The sequence below is a fragment of the Clarias gariepinus genome, chromosome 27, assembly GCF_024256425.1.
Source record: "Clarias gariepinus isolate MV-2021 ecotype Netherlands chromosome 27, CGAR_prim_01v2, whole genome shotgun sequence".
NCBI classification, from domain to species: domain Eukaryota; kingdom Metazoa; phylum Chordata; class Actinopteri; order Siluriformes; family Clariidae; genus Clarias; species Clarias gariepinus.
The window spans coordinates 1,565,001-1,587,611 of record NC_071126.1 but is presented as its reverse complement, the minus strand read 5'-3'; the positions used below and the strand labels follow the sequence as shown (position 1 = coordinate 1,587,611).

At 38.8% G+C, this 22,611-nt stretch overlaps 1 protein-coding gene across 1 annotated transcript in view; it reads left to right on the top strand.

Annotated features, from left to right (window-relative positions):
• Positions 1-4,968: 4,968 nt before the first annotated feature.
• pde4dip (phosphodiesterase 4D interacting protein) overlaps positions 4,969-22,611 on the top strand; it is a 71,160-nt gene continuing 53,517 nt past the window's right edge. Inside the window, exons 1-3 of the mRNA XM_053489323.1 lie at positions 4,969-5,403; positions 12,231-12,283; positions 14,297-14,364. Of these exons, the coding sequence (XP_053345298.1) occupies positions 5,378-5,403; positions 12,231-12,283; positions 14,297-14,364 (147 nt within the window). The 5' untranslated portion in view covers positions 4,969-5,377. The remainder of the gene's footprint in view (positions 5,404-12,230; positions 12,284-14,296; positions 14,365-22,611) is intronic.

The following is a 22,611-nucleotide window of genomic DNA, read 5'->3' as shown; positions in this document are numbered from 1 at the left end:
ATTGAATCTGCTTCCAATTCCTGGTACCAGACAGACACAGAGAGCTGCATGCACATGTTGTCAGAGTTAAAGAGCCTCATTAACAGCTTGTAAAAATGTGACAAAGTTAATTAGGGAGCACATCTCTTCTTTCCTCCATGCACAAATGAAGGACAAGTCCTGTTTCTAATCATCCTTAGCATCAGCAGCGAGGATCGCCTGGGTTTCATTCGACACAGATGGCTTAGAGTCACGTTCTCTTGGTCTCGGTTAACCTGTACCATGGTGCCTTCAGAATATTCGCTCATACCTCCGACTGTTTACACCGTTGGATAGAACAGTGTTTATGTTTAGGGAAAACAATGGCTGCACATCACTCATTTCTTAGTGTTACCAGTTTAAAATTAATTTGTTTATTATTCAAAATTCTTTTGGCACCTGCACTTTACAACTTTTTCATGGATTCTTACAAAACCACATATTTACTTGTAACTTGTTGAATCTTTATATCTAATCTTCTTGTTTAATATCCTTTATCATTGTCTCAGATCTTTAATTTCCATCTTACTCTTTCATATTTATGACCTGACCTTTTCTTGAGCAGATCCCTTACTATTAAAGTCTCCCTTTTTTCTGCTAATTTAGGTCTTCTTTACCATATCTATTCTTTGGTTTAACATCACTATAAAGTGCCTTTGGTGTCTTTATCAGAAACACCTGGTCGTCATGAAAGTTTTGCAAAATAATGCAATTCTGAGGTTTTAATGTAAATCTCAGAACATTTAGACACATGCTGTATCAGTACAATTATAATGCTCTTTTGCCATGTCCCACATATATACTGCTAAATGACACTGAACAAATTCTTTAATAAAACGTTATTTTTATTATCCTTTTCCATAATAATAATAATAATAATAGGACATTTTGTATGTGTCCCTGACAATGATGTCCACCCTGTCATTGGTGGAACTGCCCCCTTTGGGAAATTGGCCAGTGTAATCAGTAAAATCAGTACATTTTGGATAGATTTTATTATCAACAGATTTTATAATTACTATGAGATGAAAAATTATTCACTCTACCTTACATTTGTCGCTGACATGGTGGACATATTTTGTGATTTTGGAAATTGACTTACATGGATTTCTAACAACCTATATGGTCTATAAATATTAATCTAAAGTTAAATAGAAAAATATTTTATATAATAATATTCAGTATATATTTCATTTCATTTAATTTCATTTCTTTTTAATTATTTAATTATTATTATTTTTATTGCTCAGTGGCTTAGTACAGTCACCTTGCACCTCCAGGGTCTGGGTTCGGTGCATGGATTTCTTCCCGTGCTTGGTGGGTTTCCTCAGGGTGCTCCAGTTTCCTCATACAGTCCAAAGACATATAAACTAGGTTAATTGGGATTCCCAAATTGCTCCAGGGTGTATGTGTGACCTGCAGTGGATTGGAACTCTCTGTAGGGAGCCTCATACCCTAAGTCTCCTAGGATAGGCTCTGGGCTCCATGCCACCCTGTATACAGGATAAAACAGTATAGATGATGAGATTATGATCAGTATTATTATTATTATTATTATTATTATTATTGTAAAAATCATTCATTAGTTTAAATCACTCAGTTCGTCCCTGATAATTTTTGTGGCTGAAATTATTTTCATCTCTACTTTGCACCATGAATAACTTATCTCATTACATCTCGTTTTATGAATAACTTGTTATCTCATTACAGTGGCATCCGTCAGGTAGTGGGACATGTCACGCAATAAACATTTAGATGTTGTAAGCTTAAAAGAAAATGTGCAAGCTTCAGAATCCATTTTAAAAATAGTTTTTTTTCCCTCGATTTTCTCCCTAATTTAGTCTTGTCCAATTCCCCCCCGTCACTAGGGGGCTTCCACATTAAGGTTACTACCACCACTCAGTCGGAAGGGCCGAAGACTATCACGTGTTTCCTCCAAACCACGTGATCACATCTTTTCAAACTGTTTGCTCACGCACACTCGGAGGCTCATAGACGCCCCTGATTGGTTGTAGAGCCTTGATTAATGTGGGAGCACAAAGTACCTCTCATCCCTCCCCTCTGAGGGAGCTCGGCCAATCAGCTCTCTCTAGACCTCCGGCTGCTAGAGGTTACAGCATCACCTCTAGCGAGCACTTTAAAAAAATGTGGTCCAATGAAAGCCACCTGTGATACAGTACTGTGCAAAAGTTTTAAGCAGGTTTTTAAAAAAATGCTGTAAAGTAAAAATAGTAGTGGTTAGCACTGTCACCTCTCACCTCCAGTGTCCAGGTTCTATTCCCAACCAGGCTCTCTGTGTGCATGGAGTTTGCATGTTCTCCCGTGCTTGGTGGGTTTCCTCCCACAGTCTAAATTCCTGCAGGTTAGGCTAATTGGTGTTCCCAAATTGCCCGTAGTGTGTGAATGAGTGTGTGAGTGAGTGTACGTGTTTGTGCCCTGCGATTAATTGGCACCCTTTCCATTGTACCCCAACATGTGCCCAAAGTCTCTTGGGATAAGCTGGCCCAAAATTTGTTCTGCAGCTGGACAATGACCCCAAACATTTTTTATTTATTCACTTTCCATTATGTTAACTGATTAAAAAATAAACTTATTAACAGCATCTTTTTTACACACCTGCCTGAAAATTCTGCATAGTTCTGTATATCTGCCTGATGTTATGCCACAAAGTACAAAGCATAGTAGATTTTCTATTTGTAGTGTCACCTGAAAAACAACTTAAGGCTTGTTTACTGCCATTCTTGCAGGCAATGCAGCTATAATTATAATAATTATTATTATGATTCGGTACAACAGGTTTACCCCATCACGTGGAGAATTTGAAAATGTGATGTGTGATGTGTAAGGCTCTGTTGCCTTACATGTCCAGAGTTATGGTCTTAAACCTCTCCTCCGGTTTTTGTACACAGTGCTTGCAGGTTGTCCTGTGCTTGATCTAAGACTACTCTTTGTAGCCTGGTTTTCTCCTACAGTCTAAAGATATACAGTGTAGCAGGAGGAGAGGTTTAAGACCTTAACCCTGGACATGTAAGAACACACTGGTGCTTCCAAACTGACCGTAGTATAAATGGGAATGTAAATTAAATTGTCGCATATCATCCAGGGTGTACAGTACTTTACTCTGGGATAGACTCCATTTAAAGTTAAGACGTGCTAATTTGTTGAACACTGATGCTCTAAACAGCCATGATTATTTGACATCACTCAATGCTAAAGTATTGTGAAGTTGTAATAATTATATCCTCTAGTTGATTTTAGCATAAATATAGTTTGCTAATCACGACTACTTCACCTGTACTTGGATACAGCAGTGTGACGTCTCCATTTGGCTCAAGATTTTCTCTCTGTAAAACATGCCACAGCTGTTTAAACACTGTGACTCGATGGACGTTTGTCTGCACAGTACAGACGTCTTGGTAATTACAGGGGCACTGTAGCTCCTGGATTTCACATGCACACGTGTACACTGCCTTAAATTTCTTTCTTTCTTTTTTACGTTTTTGTTCCCCAAAGCGCTTCCACTTTATTTCACATAATGTATCCTAGATCTTTGCAAATGGGTCCATGACTCTCAACATTCTCAAAGTTTATAATTTAGAAAGAGAGAGAAACACTTGAACCACTTTGGTGCATTATAGCGGATCTGAGGACACACCTCTGTTCTCTGGAGTTGAAAAGTGTGAGATTTCACAGGCCAACTTCAAACTGCTTGCAATTACAGCATTAAACACACAGCAGGTCGTCATGGGGTAGTGGCTAAAGTCAGAGATGAGATGGATGAAGAGGAGAGAGAGGGGGCAGGTGGTTGTTTTTTTTTAAAGACATATTTATACGGTTATGTAACACTGGCATGCTGAGAACATGGCGATCATGAAGGTATTTATTCGCTAAGTGCTGAAATGAACCTCGGCTCCTGCTTACTGTAGAAATCATGTTGAGTTTTCACGTGTGCAATATAAGTAACATGTTTACAAAAAAAAACATTATTATAAAATACAAAGAAAAACATAAATATTGCTCTTATTATACAAATATGATTATAATGGAATTTTAAAAAAGTACAAAAAAAAATGCAATATAGTGCAAAATGTGAGGAGTATAAACAGGACGAACAGCACCCGTGAATGATGATCCCGGCCGAGTCAGGAATCAAATTCTGTCTGTGTGAACTGTACACACAATTATTCAACAGCACCACTTGCTCGTAACTCGGCTGGGACTTATTGCCACATTCTCTGTACAGTACTGACCTCGCTCCAAGCTGTTTCCATATGTTTGGGGTATTAAGGCCTTGGAGACCAGCATTTCAAACGTGGAGCACGTGGATCTTTCTACTTTGATGGTATCTAAGCACTAGTGAAACGCTGGGATAAGTGCATTAGAGTAACAGGGGATTTTATATAGAGAAGTAAATGGAATTTTTTTTCTCTCTCATAATTGTGTTGTGTTATCTTGCAACAATCAAAAGTCCCAGTATGACTTGAATGACCATCACAGATTTTAATGATCTAACATTATGTAGTAGTTGTTATGATCTTATATTTAGTTTGCGGTTTTTGTAATAGAAAATATGAGATACAAGACATATTCACTTCCTTTTTGTTCAGTGTGGAAGTTTGTGTGTTATTTATAGACACATTTCCTCACTGCCTTTAACCGTAAAATTCATTGTTCGTGCATCTTCAGCTCAGGCCTCTACAGCTTCTTACCCATAACTGGAAAAGAGCACTGAAAGGAATCCTCATCAGAGACAGGAGAATAATCTGTTTTATCTGTTACAAGCCTGTCTGAACCTGTGTCTCTCCTCCCTCTTGTCCCTCCACCCAAAGTACACAAGGCCAGGGGCGAATAGTCAAGCGTCTGACTCTCGCGCCTGAGCAGGAAGGCTCTGTATGGGTTGCACTCACACCTAAACAGAGAGAATGCTGTATATTGAGACATGCTAGAACAGATCAGGCTTTCAGAGTGAGCCAGGCACACTGTGAGCATGTGTGTGTGTGAGTGTGTGTGCCTTCACCTCACTGTTGTTTACCTCTCAGCACGTGTCTGGATGTGTGAGAGCGGAGCTTGCCTGGACTGTAGCTGCCCTTGGGTCTGAATCTGCCACGTCACTTGACCATCTCTGCTCGACTGACCTGTGAGAAAGGGAGACTGCACACACACACACACATGTTTGTGTATACGTGTGTGTTTGTGTAGACTCCCAGACTGCAAAGCTAGTGAGTACTGGAATAAAGAGTTCTCGTCTAAAGGACTGGCCCGAGATCAGAGCGGAGGCAATTTTCTCTAAAGGAGTTTCTAGCTGGAGCTTGTGTTCGTCTGTACTTTCTTCACACATGTGGTTTGGATTCAGTGAAAGATGAGTGGCTTTCTCTACCGGGGCAGGTGAGACATTTACTGTCAGAACTCTGAACATGACTTGAAACGAAATGCCTCTGAGAGAGAGTGAGAGAGAATTTTTGATTGCTGTGGTGTTGATTTGTCATTGCTTTTTGTGGAAAGTAATTGGTGGAAATTTTGTAGACTTTGTCTTTGTAATAAATTAGAATACAGATGTTGCCTTAACCTTACGCCGAAAAAAAGCTCTACTTCATTTTTTATGCACTCACCCTGACCTCTGAAATCACTTGCTGAAGTGTTTGCTATGAGAGATAAAGGCATGTTTGCTCAGGCCGCAGACAGTAATGACAATCATCTGTGAGTTTTGCCATTTCAGTGTTTTGTGGAATAAAGTCTAGCATTTTCAGTATACCTTTACAAGGCAGTGTATTAAGTTTTAATTCAGGTTTACACCAAGCAGGTGTCTGACTTTCTGTAGTGACTTGAAATTATGATTCCTGAATATTTTATTTTGTCTAAGAAGTAATAATGACGAAACAACCACACAGCGGTTATTATCATGACACTCACACACACCGATGCTGACTCACACCTGAGAGGGTGGATCAGCAGACATGCTGAGACAACGACCCATTCAGTCTGACAGCTGTTGATGGGACACCATCTGTTCTTGTTCCTGTTTCCATTCCAGTGATGTTAATGTGCTTTGAAGAGATCCTCTCCCAGCTTTTAGACCTCTGATATGGATTGTGTAAATGAACACTGATGTAAAGCTCTATAGTTTATTGACGCTGACAATAATGGCAAATGGAGCCATTTTCTCACCATCTGGTCACCGGTACGGTATCGTCTCAGCACACACTTATCTGATGAGCATGAAGGCTCTGAGGAAGACATAATTAAAAGGAAGAGATGAGAGATCTTTACTGAAGTTTAAAAAAGAGTAGGCTGGGACAGTGTTTGGGTCTGAAGCAGCAATTTTTAACTCTAATTACTGGATGCTTCTACACAGTATATGGCTCTTCAACAACAACAACAAAAATAATGTTAGTAGTCCTTGAGGCATGTGACATGAAGACACGTTAAGTGACTCATCTGCTTTGTGGCATTCTCATTTGCGACACCCTGGTGCAGGAAAACTTGCAGGAAACTGATAGGTGTGATTCATCAGTTGTGAAGAAACGAGTGCTGATTTAAGCACCTCACATGCATATAGTTTCCATAATCACTTTATAAGGTTGCTTTCGTAATTAGATTGTAAAAGAAAAGCGTTTAAACAACCGCTATCCAAGATAAAAGGAATATGTTAGAGAAAGGGCCTGTCCTGTGATGAAAAATATTACGTAATTTGACTTAATCATCCAGTTTAATAAAAAAAATTTCAGCCTATTTCTTTTAATTATGTCACCCTTAAATCGAATGATTCACACTCGGCTGATAAGCAGTGTTGGGTGTAATGCATAACACGTAATGCACACCCAACACTGCTTATCAGCTGAGCGTGAATCATTTGATTTAAGGGTGACATAATTAAAGTACTTGGATTACTTTTTTGATGTAACGAGTAGTCTAACTCCATTTAAGTACTCGTTACGTTTTCAAAAATGTAATCCGTTATTTAGATAATTTATGTAATCCGTGAGCAAGACAGCAGTCTTACCCAATCCGTTATTGTGTGTGTGTGTGTGTGTGTGTGAAAGTCGTCCTATAAGCCCCGCCCCCCTCTGTTATTCCTGCTGTTATACTCCAACTCAGCTATGCGGTTTGACTATGCAAGGACTGACGCGCGGAAAGATGCAAACCTAATCACAGCGCCAAAAACTCGCGGTGAATAATGATGAACCGTACATACGGCCACCGCGCAAAACCGCGTAGGTGAGATAGGGGTATAGGAGATAGGAGGCCAAACTTTCACTGAGTGATGATGGTAGAATAATTATAAAGGTGTTGACTAAAACAACACGCATGAGGAATCACAAAGGAGTTTTCATTTTCTGCAATGGAAAAGTACTCGAACTAGTTACTTTTATCAGAAAGTAACGCTGTAATGCAACTGATTACTTTTTAAAAAGACAGTAACTGTGTAATGTAATGAGTTACTTTATAAAGTAACGTCCCCCACCACTGCTTGTAAGCGTGAGTTGAGACAATAACAGTGACCAGACGGTGTGAAAATGTCCCCATTGTGTCCTTTTGTTTAACATGACATTAGCAGCATTTGCTTCGGACCAATCAACAAGCTGACATGTTTACAGGTTAAATCCATACCACTTAACAAACACCTTTAAGAAGGAACAGGGAACGTAAAAAGTTAACACCTCTAGGTTTTTGAGAAGTTTAAAAAATTGGAATGGAAACAATTCAGGGGAAAAAGAAATGTTGAAAAACTGTTTACACAAGTATCCACACCTCTTGACTCTTGATACTGTACATTGTTAAAGCACCTTTTGCATGTAATCCTACACTTATTGGATCACCCAAATTAGCACATTTGTTGATTTGAGCTTTGGGATGTTGTCATTTTTCTTTATCTTTATCTGTCTAACATTGGCCTTTAGGACTCCTGCTAAACAAAACTTATTTGGAGTTATCCATGATTGTCTCCATCTTGACCAGAGCTCCGATGCTGCTTCCACCAGGGTTCAATATTGTACCTTGTGCTCATCAAACTCTGCAACATTTGGCCACATGGTTTTTGAAAATATTTAGATGGTCTTGGATGGTATAAATATTTGAAAAATGATAGAGATCGCTGTCAAGAGCATTGAGTGAGAAGTACTTCCCAGATATTCCTTCAATTATGTGATTTGTCTTGTTATTTCGTTCATTCTATTCTTGGTAATACCACTGGAGTACACTATTTTCTTCACTTCCCATGGTTCCCATGGTTTCCATGTTTTTTTCCAGTGTTCTGGGACTCCTTTTGCACCTCTCTCCTGATCAATACTTCGACAACATGAAGATCCCTTGCGTTGTATACTTTGTAAGCTCTGTGCACACCATGACTTCATCAATCTGATGAAACCAAGAAGATCCTACAGGAGCGTCAGTTCTTTATTTGCCATTAATCAGAATCATTACTTGGTTTTTAAACACAGTTGTGCTTCCTGTCTGGAGAAAACTGCACCAATTTCCAGTCTGCACAGTAGTAAGGTTATTTGTGTCCAGGTTTTTAATACATTTTGGAAATTTCACTGAAGTTGGAGTAATGTGTTCTACAAGACTTAGCATCCAGTCAGAGCTTTATAGTGTCTCTTGTATGTATCGCTCAATTAATTGTCAAAAGAAACAGTTTTCTCCGGTACTTTGGTTTTCTCCCATGGTCCAAAGACATGCAGGGTAGGCTGAGAATGTGTGTGAGTGTGTGCTTGTTTGCCCTGCGGTGGACTGGGACCCAGTGCCCTGGGACAGACTCCTTGTCTCCTGTCACCCTGAACAGCATAACTGGTATAGAAAAGAAGTGAGAGGAGTGAGAGAGAACTGCTAATGATCCATGTGCCATACAGTATATACAATACTGCCATATTTAATGATGTTTTTATTGTTATTTGTTTAACTACTGTCCTTGTTAAAATTACTGATGTTGTAAGTTAAGTTAAGTAGGTTAACTGCAAATAAAGAGTTTTTCCGGTTGTTGCACTTAAATTGACACACACTTTTCCAGATGTTAGTTTGAACACACATTTCAAAAAAACATAATCCAAAAATGAAATTGGAGAATAAAGAATTAGAATATGCTCATTTTACCATTGTAGTTAAACGAATACAATTTCAGGGAACAAGGGCCAATATGATATCACTAATGCGATATAAGTTATGCCTAACTAGAAAAAAAGACATGCCGTCAGGGAAAGGTGTCACCCAGTTATATTTTTGTTATATATATAAAAAGTTTGACAGCAAAATGAAATGACTCCATCTCCATTTTTTTAAATGAAGTAAAAAGTATTACAAACTGATAATTTCTGTATATTTTGTTTGAGTTACACAGCTATTAAAAAACACAAATGCCGAAATATTATCTTAAAAAAGTTTTGTTTATGTTTTTTTTTTTTTTTTGGGTGATTTTTCTAAATGCTACACCTCAGTTGTGTTAGGGGTTATTTAAGTACATACTTAAGTATTAATTTTACAGTATGTTGTTTAAGTTTTAGTAAAAGTATAATGCTTTGATTGTGATTTTACTAGCAAGTCAGTGGCACTGAATTATATCAAGAAGAGAAGTGTTGACTTTAGTTGCACACAAAACCTTTATTATTACAAGGAGTGATAAAGATTATAGGAAACATTACAAAATCTTCAGTTTACAGCATCATCATTCTTGCAGTAGTTTTTAAACTGGCTTAAACATTGGCCAAAATCCTTTTAAACCAGAAAACGAATTTGTGTTAAATAGGAAATGTCCTTGCATCACTGATCATGTGACAGAAAGAAGAAACTTGGTTGGCTCATCACGACTTGTTCAGTTCCCTTGAAAACCTGACACCTACGTGCCATAATTTGCTCAAAATGTAGAAGCTTTATAAATAAGATCTTATAGTGGTTTTTAAATTGAAAGTGTTTTAATAGACAGTCTAGTGTGTCACAGACTAATCATTTCTCAAAATGTCTAAAGATCAACTATTTGTATAGTAATGTAAATATGATCTGTATGATTAAAAGTATAAAGATGCATTCTATATCTATGCAAAATCTATTCCATACAATCATGTACCACAAAGTTAGAGGCACATGATCGTCTAGAACTTTATAGCTCACTTACACTCACTAACGCAAGCAGCAAAAACTAGTGGAAAGGCTCCCAGAAGATTGGAGCGCATATTTCGTGTAAAGTTGGAACCAAATCCATATTAATGGTGTGCCTTCAGGATAGTATATTCAACTAGTAAATATGGGTTATGGTTGGGTGTTCACATACTTTGGTAGTCTAGAGGAGTAATATTTTCTTGATGGTGCAACATTGGTCAATAAATTCTGAATACAGTTATGCTGGATTCACTGCAAACCTGTGAGTGATGTGCACATTATGGACAATTTGGGATTGGCAATTAACCTATTCTACAGTCTTCTAGTCTGTTCTAGACTTTCAGACCAAAGGCAGGAACCAAACCCTTGACCCTAAAGGTGCTTGACCCTGTGCTAACCACTACACCACCGTGCAGCCTAAATAAATACATTTAACTATTATAGATGCAAACAAGCTACAGATTTACAGCACTCAGCAGATGTCCTGATCCAAAGCAACTTACATTTTTTAAATCTCATTATACATCTGAGTTGTAGCTGATGGTTAAGGGCCTTGCTCGAAGGTTTTGCTGCTGGGGTTTGAACCTCAGACTTTCCAATCCAACCACACTCCGTGCAACCCCTAACCACTGAGCTACTGTCCTATGCAACAAAGATGGCAAAATTAAGTGAAGCAATTTAGTGAACACCAGTGTGCCTGCGAAACAGGGGACTTTTTTATTCCATAAATTCATTTCTTCTCATAACTCCTGAACCAGTTGATGATGCAGTCAAGAGGACAGGATGTGAGATGACAACCTAAAAAAATTAAACAGGAGTGCCTTTTGAAACCATTCAGACACACACAAAAAACAGCATGGCAATATGTTTTACGTTTCTTTTTAATCAATGTTTGATACCTCTTCCTTAATCAATCATCATTTTCCTATTGCAAATGCTGTAAATATTTCACAGATGTACACCGTGATAAACATGTTTTTTAATGCTTCTTCTCATAACCCTTGTTATCCACTTACACCGGGTCGACTTATCCACTGCTCATCTTGCTGATGTAACCTGATATGCCCTTCTCTGGAATCAGTGTGATGCTCATTTCTTTGTTACTATAAATTCTTAAAAAGTGAGTGAGCATGTTTTTGTTGGGACTCACTCAAATTACAAGAGTAGAAGTTAAATATTTGCCTGCAAGTTCACTAGGTTTGGAAACAAATTCTTTTACAGTACTTCAGATTCGATTCCAAACATTTAGTTTTCTCAGGTACAGTATTAATATTTCCTGGTTAAAGATTTAGAGGAGGGTGGCTTGTTTGTCCGGCCCAATCCTATGGAAGCTCAATTGGATTGGGATCTGGGGAGGTTAGAGCCTGGATCAAAAACCTTGAACTCTTTGCCTGCTAAGCCTCATATGCAGCAAGTTGTGAAGCACAGAGTGTTCTGGTGTCTGGCCACAGCATTAACCATTATACCATTATCCGCTTGTGGATGCGAGACCATCAAACCCATATGTAGTTCTTCCTCCTTTCAGTCTCCTTGTCCAATAATGTTAGAGGCACACCATTATACAGAATGCCTCTGCATGCTGTAGCGTCACAGTTTCCCTTCGCTGGAACTAAGAAGCTCTAACCTGTTCCAGCATGATGACGTCTCGGTGCACAAACAAAGCTCCATGGTGTGTTAAGGTCGGAGAACTCAGGTGTCGTGCACAGTGCCCTGACTGACCTCAATTCCACTGCACAAGTCCCCACAGCCACGCTTCAAAATCCTCCCCAGATGGGTGGGACCCATCATAATAGCAAAGGGGGGAAAAAAATCTGGAAAAGGATTCAGAACATATGGGAGTCATTGTTGGGTGTCCACATACTTTTGGCATGTTTGATGTGAATATAAAAGAACTGAAAAAAAAAAATAATACTATACTAACTACAAAGCTACTTAACTATATAATGGAAGTCTATGAAAGGAAATAAACATCTTTCGGCATAGCACAATTCAGGGCCTTTAGAGATAATCCAGGGGTATTTTCTCATACGTATGAGAACATCGCTTAAATCTGATTCCAAAATAGAACTTATAATTACTAGAAAGTAAACAAGATTACTAGAATAACTATGTCATTTGTTTTTCAGACATTGCAATGGGAATAGAGAGGCCATTGCCAAGAGCACAACTCACACAGACGGTGAGTTTTCAGCCCCACTGTCATCTCTATTCACTTCACACAGCCTGCCACCCCTTTATAGAGGCGAAGTGATGTATTTCATATCTACACAGTTTTTCTCATACAGCAGGTTTTTTTCCACATACACTCATTTTTCCAGTCTCTCTCTCTCTCTCTCTCTCTCACCTCATTCTCACACCGCCTCACACATTCCTCTTCTTTTTGTCAGTATGCGTTTGTACTTTCAATAATAAGCTCCTAATGCTAATGGTTAAAGAGTTACTTGTGTGAAAATTGTACTAAATAACGCTCATTAATACAGTCACTTTTCTGGCCTGACACTGCGGCGGTTCTTTACCTTGCACGAGGCCCTAGTGGAGCTCTAGGCACACTTCCAGTACACATCACTGGCACATATTAAAAAGACCTTTAATAAGTTCTAATGAGGTCTGTGCATGGGCTATTTTTTTTAAAAGAACTGTAAGAAGTTCTCGCTCTGCCAATACTGCCGTGATTATGCACCCAGGGACCTTTCTTTTCTTTCTTTTTCAAAAAAAAAAAAAAAAAAAGAAAAGAAACACATCATTCTAGCCCATTGAGGCCCTTCCTGGAATTTTCCCTGGTGGCTTTTCTTCTTTTAATGGTTTGGCACTATTTAGTTGTGTACTCCAGGTTCTGTATATAGAAAGCTGATATGAGTGATGAGCTGAAATTTCTGTCCTGTCGTACCACCGTGTACATAAATCTGAAATGCTGCCTGGACTATGCACTTCCTTTTCTAATCAGAGGGTCAACAGGTTTCAGTTTGTGTTGCATTCACATCCGGTTAAATGTGCCGTGGTTTGGTTCAGTGCTTTATTAATGGCAATGTGAATGTGATCATAGAACGGCAACATTCTATTATAATGGTGCAGCAGACACCAAGAGTACGGGCGATTATCATGCTAGTTACCAATCTAATTAAAGGAAGATTAAGAGTATGGTGTTGTGACATACTGATATTGCACATTGTGAATAATAATCAGTGTTGCCTGATCATTAAAACCAAATAAATGTACAGAGACCCCACAATAATCATATTTTGGGGAAAATTATCATACTCTGAAAATCTGATTGGAGTGCCCCAGAACTGAATTTGTAACATACAGCGTGGGTGAAAAAGAACTCAGTAATATTTAATGCCTATAGAACATGAGGAATCACTGGAGCACCACCCCATGGTGCACCACCCATTGTGCTTGTTCTGTGCGTTTGTGAGTCCAGATCTCACGCCATGTGATTTTTTTTCCTGTTGGGCTACGCAAAGGGGGAGGCGTACAGGATAAAGCTTCGAACACTAGAGAACTTGGATGCATGGATTCAGGTTCTTAGAAATATTCCAAACAACTCCCTTCAGAAGACTGTGCATTCCATCCCTGGCCGATTGAGGATTGCCTATGTTGAAATTTAAAGATTCGCTTTCATTTATCTATATAATAAAGTACATGTACGATTTGTTTTAATAACTTTGTACTAAAAATCTGGACTTTATGACCAATTTTAATGCCTAGTTACTTTTCACTCACCCTGTCTATATCTACCAAATAAACTGCAGTAGACTTCAACTATTCAACCATTGTTTTTGAGCCTTGATTATTATGCTTACACAGGGCACAAAGTGTCCAAGAGGCAACAGCAGCTGTCTCACAAGACCTCAGTAGAGATGTGGATTAGCTTACTTACTACAGATCCAGGGTCTGTTTTGATATGTGATGACAGAGTATATATAGATATATAAAATGAATGACCAGACTGGTTCCAAATCAGACCTGCACTGTTAAACTATGACACTAAAAAACCTTTTCATTGATCATAAAGAGATTCAAATTATCATACAAATACGTTAATTATCTTACATCAGGCAACATTGAGGCAACAATTATTCATGGGGAATGAATAGGCTTATTTATAAAAAAAAAAGTAGAATCTATTAAAAGCCATATTACAATATCAAAGCTACAAACTGTAAAGCATACAAATATATTCCACGCACAGATTTCTCCTGCGATGAAACTGAGAAAGGACCTCCGCTGCAAACCCACAGCCTCAGGGAGTTTGAGAAGGTAGGTTCTTGTTACTTCTTTTCTGCATCCCGACCAGCTTGTGGAAAACATTTGTCAGTGCGGTTTGTATGTTTTAAGCACGTCCGTGGTGACAGAGCTTTCAAGTTCATAGTTTGTAGTAATGTTTAAATAATAAAAAAAGACATACTCTAAAACAGTTACCACTATCAGTATCATGACATGCATCTCGTCATTTTGAATGTGAGTAACTTTTGCCTTTCAAACCCCAAAGACATGCTGAAAAATAAAATATCAGCAAGTCCTTTTAAATGGTGTCGGCTCTGCTCAAACTCAGCTCCTCAGTGAAAGATTACTGGAATCCCTTTATACCTTTAGCTTCCTGGCTAATAGTCGTGCACAAATGCGCCTGAATCCGAACGAGTTTGATTCGCTCAGGCCTTCGCAGCTCGGATGCACAGCTGGGTTCTAAGGGATACAGTTCTCTTGAACAGAGGGGGGAATCAGACCGGTCTAATGCACTGAACACATGACTGGATCTGCATGCAGAATAGCTCCTGGGAAGAGAGCCAGAGTATTATGGTTATGATATAACTCTGTTCAATTGCTGGAGGCCATGGTGGAAGGGTGCATTTTTGTCTTTTTTTGCGGTGGTTTGGGGGGGGGGGGGGGTATAAGATAAGTGCATGTGTGTGCGTGCATGTGAGTTATTTTTGTACTGTTTTATTGACTACAGAAATACATATACATATACATATACATGGCTCAATCCTGACATTAACTTCCAGTCTCATTATTTTTACGTCAAACCTCTCGAGAGACAAACTAGTTTCTGTGACGCTCTTGCTTTTTAAAAATATTCATAGTGCTGAAGTTTTATCACACATACACGTGCACAAATAAAGATAAAAATTTTATTTCATGGAAACCAAATATGTTGCGTGTGTGTGTGTGTGTGTGTGTGTGTGTGTGTGTGTGTGCCACACTATAAATAGACGGTAGTGATTTTGTCCTGTTGGATGATAGAGGGGAATTTTGATTTGGCTTGAGCTAATGTGACACGTTCACTCTGTAACATACAGACTGCGAATCTGTCAGTGTAAAGAGGCAATCTTTTCCTTGCTAGCTGAAAAGAAACACGATCTTGCCAAAATACCATTTGTAAATGTCAAACATCTCCGTGCTGTGATGGAGAACTAGTTGGGAAAAAATGTTTAAAAGTCAAAATATGCTTTCTCAAATAGCACTTATTGCGGGGGAAAAAAAAAAAAAATATATGCATATGGAAAGCGTATGGCCAGCTATGAAAACACTATGGCGTCGACCGCAAAAACAGTTAGGCTGATATGAAGAGAAGGTTTGCATAGTATTTTGTCTATTAAAACCTTAGGACAAATTATAGTTGCTAATCTGTTATTTTGCCCTTATTACAAAGGTTTGCCAGAAAGCATGACTTTTTCGACAGGCTCTGTCAAGACTGGATTATTGCTTATTTTGCGGCCTGGCTGTGAACCTTTCAGGATTGAGCTCTCGTAATCAGCATGGCTTTCGGACAGAAAAGACAGAAAGTATGAAAATTACTTAGACTTGAATGTTGCTGGAGCAGTATATCTTTCTATCTTTTTTTTTGTTTGTTATTCATCTATAATTTGGTTAGGCTTTTAAGCACAAGCTTTGCAGCAGCAGGATTTTTTTTTCTTCCAAACGCTGCATGACAAAAAGCACCTTATCCTCAAAATACAGGAAACTTCTGATCATTTGTATTTTTATAAGATGGTAAATGTCTGTGCGGTGCCAGGGTGCTCGGTCCGTCCCATGGATCAAACCAGCCGGTCCAGAGAGGATATATAGCGAGACACGATATAGCGTCTAACACTGCAGCCCTGATTGTCGGTTTTCTCCAGAGTTTGGACATATGGAAATCCTTCCCTGCCCTCCAGCTTTATTTTCTCCTGGCTTTCAACCATTACATTTGCTTCCCTCCAGCTTCCTTGAATTCACCCGGATTGCTGGGTTATTATTCTCTGACATGAACGTGATACCTGATACGCTTGGCCTAAATTGCCTTCATTTCCAATAGAACACACGAAAGACACAAAGGGGGTCGAGGAAGGCGACAGCGAGACGTGGAAGGACATCCAATGCAGGGCTTTTTAAAAAAAAAAAAATTTATTAATACATATTGTAGTGATGAAGGAAAGCTTTGTGTCATGAGTACTTGCACCCCCTGTTGGTTAACCCAATGCAGGTTTTAAGGTCTGGCTACACTGCACCCATTTCTCCGTTCTTGCATTGTGCAGATGGACGTACAGAGTAGGACCCGACCGCTTAATTAAAGCCAGGGGCAGGCAGTAAATCTGTGGCCTTCATCAAAGGGTCAGAGCCACCATGCAGAGTAAATTATGGAGACAGTCATGGTTGATAATGATAATATAGTGTTTAGAGGGAATCTGGCTCGTAGCTCTATATGGGAGAGACGGACTGAGGCCAGGCTTCTGGCACTGAGGTTTAATTAGTTACAGTGAATTAACTGCAATGTTAAAGTTCGATTTCAAAATTAGCTTTCTTATTCTAAATGTATAGAATTGGGAAGAAGCTCTTATTTGGATGTGTTTAAAATACACATAAGGATTTTGAGCTCATACATTGAGATCCAGATGTGTATGTGTGTGTGTTTCAATTACTTTTGTTTAGCTGTTTTTTTTTTTTTTACTATTAGGGACATATGGAAATAATTGTAAATAGAAGTTGCAGTGCAGGACAAGGTTGAAAATAGAATTTTTATGAATCAGTTTGTGTAATGCAGCTAGTGCTGTATGGTAAAACACAGAAGTGTGCTGAGATCCAGCAGCCTGCAACCTAAATTCTTCTTGTAAATCTTACCGCAAACCAGCCAGAATCATAACAAAAAGATTTTTAAATTTACAGATTTACCAGGACCTCGAGTGATGAATGGGCCGCGGTCAGATTCCTGAGTGACAGCGAGGTCGGCCTGGTCTTTTCCTCAGTTGAAAATGCCCTTAAATCATGGGGCAAACTGTTTTTAATTAAATGTAACCTGTCTCTCTTACATGCCAGTTTTCATCCATCAGCGTTCTGCGTCACTATACAGACGCTGCAGGCCCAGTTCTGACCCAACGCCCCCCCTCACAGCACTTCCACTGATACATCATTTGCATTTTCTTTTCTTAATCAGTTCCCAAAATCGATTTTAGAAGCAATATTTCACCTTAAGACTTAAACACAGTGACCGGTCATTATGATATCATTAATTCAATTAAATTCAATTCAATTCAGTTTTATTTATAATGCGCTTTTAACAATGTTCAAAGCAGCTTTACAGAATCAAATCAATCATACGCCTGCTAGTTAGATCTTGTTCATTTATACAAATTATTAATTATTTGTATTAGTTTAATTTTAATATTTTTGGATGAGTATATTTATATAAATATTTATACTTTTTATATATGGTTTAGACAATTTATATCTGTAAAGAAAACAAGACCAGGTTAACAGCTTGTATGTTTTCACAATGACGCACGTTTGTCTTAAATTGAAGTTCATGGCTCATAAATCTTTTTTTGATGGGCTGCTTGGCTTCTCTTTCTGCAACAAAGAAATATGTGCTGTATGAAGTTTTTCTTTCACGAACAGATCTCTTTATGTGGGACTCTTAAGAGCAACGGCTTTGAACAGAAAATTGACTCGTGACATAGCAGGTGTGTGTGTGTGTGTGTGTGTGTGTGTGTGTTTGTTTTGCCTGGCTAAGATATGATATAGAAATAAAAATCTAAGATCATAGCTAAATGTACAAACTAAGTTATACTGTAACCCATGTTTCAGGCAGTTCTGAGATTTATGAATAAAAGTTTAGACCAAAGTTTTATGGTTGAAGCAGATACGTTTAAAGACCATTTCGGTAGTGTTGTTGAATTCTGTTGCTGTACAACTGATTCTCCTGGTTCTTATTACAGTTACATTTTCATTAGTTCATAAGTTATAACATGGGCTGCAGGTTCAGGGAGAGCTGATGGAGGTCAGGGAACAGTTGGGTTCTCTGGGAAATATTTTATGCTTTAGTTCATTCTTGTTGTTTGGGTGTTGGTATCACCAGGCACTATTTTTTCAGACACCGTGATGATCAGGTTGAAATGCAGACAGGGATGAGTGACCCCATACTGTATAGGTGGGAGAAGTTCCACTGGTTACTCTACATGTTAGCACAAAGGATGTGAAAAGACTCCAAGCCGCTACAGGAAGCCAGTGAAGTCAAGTGGTACAATAATAGTATGTGCACCCCAACTCTTACACCCATATGTGGTTCTTCCTCAAACTGTTTCAACAAAGTTGGAAACATACAACTTTATATAATGTCTTGCTACACATTACAGTTTCCCTTCACTGGGACTACCAGGTCCAAACCTGACCGCGACTCAGGGACTCGCTCACTCCTGAAAAAGTGACATGTGCCAAAGTTGCCAGGAAGAACTAAAGGGTCATGCACAGAACACTGAGATCCCACCTTTGAGATAACCTTGTTTATAAACTGCCCCCTTTATGCACTTATAGCTGAGCACAGAGCCCCATGGGTACACTTTAAATTCTAGTGAAAAGTGGAAACAGAGAATAAACCTGGAATCGCATAATTAACACCGACATATGAGTGTAATGATCATTTGTCCGCATACTTTTGGCTCTTCAGTGTATTTAAATTCAGTTTACTCTTATTTGCATAGTACGTTAAGCAGTATAGATATAGCTTTAAAGAAATACGGATATACGGTAGAAATGTAAGTGTAAGCCCTGAGAGAAACCAGACTTCGGTGTGACATCAGATAACAGGATTATAAATAATTACAGTATATTGTTTCCTTGATTATTTCATTATTTTCTAATTGATTTCATTTCTGCGTGTTTTCACATCATACCATAGCGTGCCCTTTTTTCTCTCACTCCGCCGCTGACCTTCCTCTCACAGGTCACCAGCAGGTAATGATACTGATTTCACTGGGGTCGTTTCTGTCCTGGGGAGATGTGTGTTGCATGTGAGATAATGTTTGGAGAACTCAGCCTAGTTTTGCGATCCCGAGCACTGGTCCGTGAGTGGCAGCAATCCGATTTCGAAAACCTTTCGTCTACTTTAACGACCGCACTCAAGTACTCGCTCACTCCCGTGAAAATGCTCTGACTGCATATGAAACACAAGAACTGAACCATCAAACCCTCGTTAAATTGCTTAAACCTGGCGCAAATTATAGTACAGTGGGGTAAAAAGCCTTATTATGTGTCGGGGCAGGTACTGTAGGTCTGCCGCTCTGACGGAGAGCCTGTGAGGCCTGGACTGGCTAGCGGTGTTTGTAAATACCACCGCAATTATCAGTAATGCGCCACTAATAAGAACCAGACGAGAGCTTATTTAATTTGTCAGGAAGGGTAAGATTAAGCGAAGTGATGGTCGTCTTCTGCCAGGGCCGTTAGGATGTGTGCCTGTGAATTAGACGCCAGCACATTCACGTTGTTCTTCTTGCTGGTTTATTAAACTATAACCAGGCACTTGGCCAGTCAGGAAATGCCGGCGGGTGGACACACTCTGGCTAATCAGATTTCAGATGGAGAATTTTCCAAAACTCCAGTCTGGAATATGGCACTGCTAGGTCGCAAATAAATCAAATCAAGGTTTCTTTGTTTCCAACAAGAACATAATGATATAATGTTTCTTGTAAACTCCCAAAATAATCGTTTTATTATGATGTATCCCAAAGCCAAATTAGTCCTGATGTTCTTAAATTGACATGAGTCTGGTTTGCTCCCAAAAAGATTAGTGGTAAAGGACAGAGTGCTAGAAATCCTGCTGAGTAAATAAACACATTGAAGGAAAAGATTTAGAATGTGTTAATACTTCCTATATACAGTGTGGTCCAAAGGTTTGGATCCCTAAGCATCCATCAGCAAAATTTTATATTTTTATTTTTATTTTAGATTTCTAAGGGTTTTAAAGCAGTCTATACAAAAGAAGAGTGAAAAGAGACAGACCTAACACGACTTGACTTTTGTCTCTGGGTCGATCTGAAGTCTGTAATCGATCAGAATCCACCTGGAAAAGGCATTTCTGCATGGAACATCAGTGCTGATACAATAAGAAATGTTAAGCGTCCTTGTATTCAGTGTATCCACATACCAGAGACGTTTAATTTAAGCATTTACACATTTAAATACCTTTTGGGTCATGCGGTCCAAATACATCTAAAATTTATGCAGATGATGATGTAATCTCAGTCGGAGTCAGTATAGCATCAAAGTGTAAGGTCTATCTATCTATCTATTTATCTGTCCATTCGTCCATCCGTCCGTCCGTCCGTCCGTCCTCTGAAAGGACTCTAGGAATCTTAGTTGTAAATTGACCAAAAATAAGTTCATGTTAAACTCACGAAATAGAATTATGTACATTCAAAACTTTTATGCATTATAGTAAAACAGACATCTCAAAAAAATTATATCATGAAAAAAGGGCTTTTCTTTCATTATTTAATTCAAAATGTGAAACTCTCATGTGTTCTAGATTCATTACATGCAAAGTGAAATATTTAAAGCCTTTTTTAGTTTAAATTTTGGTGATTATGGCAGCTTACAGCTCATGTTACTATAAAAAGTATTTTAAAATATTATTATATTTAATTTCATGTTTAAGTAAATTACTATTCATACAGTATAAATACTGTTTATCTCTTAGTCTAGTTCAGTACACGCATGAGAAAGACTGCTGACTGGACAGGAGTCCAGGAGATAATCGACAGCCTTAACAGGAGGGTGCTGTATTGAATCCTATTAATGGAGAGTTAACCAGACCATACAGTAGATAAAAAGTTAAACGCCGGATTCCTAGACCTAGGGCGAGCTTCACAAAGAGTGATGCTGGAGTCGGTGCATCAAGAGCCACCACACACTGATGTCTTGCGTTTCTAGTATAAAGCCACCCCAGAACCATAGAGAACATCAGAAGCATCTTACCTGGGCTAAGAAGAAAAAGAAATGGACCGTTCAAACATCTGTTTTCAGATCAAAGTAAATGTAATGTTTCATTTAGATATGAAGGTCCCAGAGTCTGGAGTGGAATCCGATGCAGAACCCAATGCAGTCAATGCAGCTGTCTAACATAAGACTTTAGAGCACTTCATATTTTATATACATACTGTAAAAGCTCCACAAGGCCATAATGTTTTTGTTTCAGTGTAATCAAAACCAAATGATCGTTTAGCTTTTTTTTTTTATTTTGTGTCAGTGTGTAATAATAAGATGTTGATTATTATGATACTCTTGAAGAGAAGAGAGGTTTGTTAGGATTAGTGTTAGGAGGAGAACTGTTTCAATAAAATACAATTTATGACTCACAGTGAGTACTATGAGTGTGTGGGTACAGAGTGAGTAAACACAATCAGAATCCGATTTGTTGGCCAAGTAATTTAACACACAAGGAATTGGGTTCGGCTGTTGTTGACTTTTAAAAAGAACAGACATAAATAACGACAACATAAATAGATTTTCACAGACAATATGCAATACACAGGAAATACACAACATTCATGTACTATACCGATTAAATAAGGACAACAACATATGCAGTGTGCATGGTAGTGCAAGTAATAGTAATGTACATCACAGATGGTAACAAAGTTGTCGTGTATGCAGTACAACATGTCATGGGTAGAGCAAACAATAGACAATAATTGTGTATGACATATAGAAAGTGAGTGATGTGTGATCCAGTATGTCTAACAGAGTCCATGCAGGGTCTAACAGACGCAACAGTGACACTCACGGCACTTTAAAAGCAGCAGCGGCTTGCTAAATAAAGTCACAGTAAGTACCGTATACTGGATGGTAAATGACATCATGAAAACTCCAGTCGACTTTTATTTCCTTTTAGGAACACACGATCCAAACCCGTCTCCACTCTCTGCTACTCTAGCACCCTCCTCTGGTCTGATTGTACCTGTGCAACAGACCAGCTCTGCTCACCTCCAGCAGTCATCGGTTGTCTCAGTGCCACAAACACATGGCCATTTAAACATAAACTCCTGATGAACCATGGTCAGCCATCACAGCGAACAGAACACAACAGGATGCAGCAGTCAGGCATGTGAGGCGTGCAGTGTTGTCCAGGTCAGAGCGGGACGGTCAGGACGGTGTTGCGGTGGCCTGTCTCAGACTGCATTTGTGAGGCTTTGTTTTGAAATGTGTTTTGCCGGTGGCTATCTTTCTTTTAAAGAGTAAGGGCTGTTTTTTGTT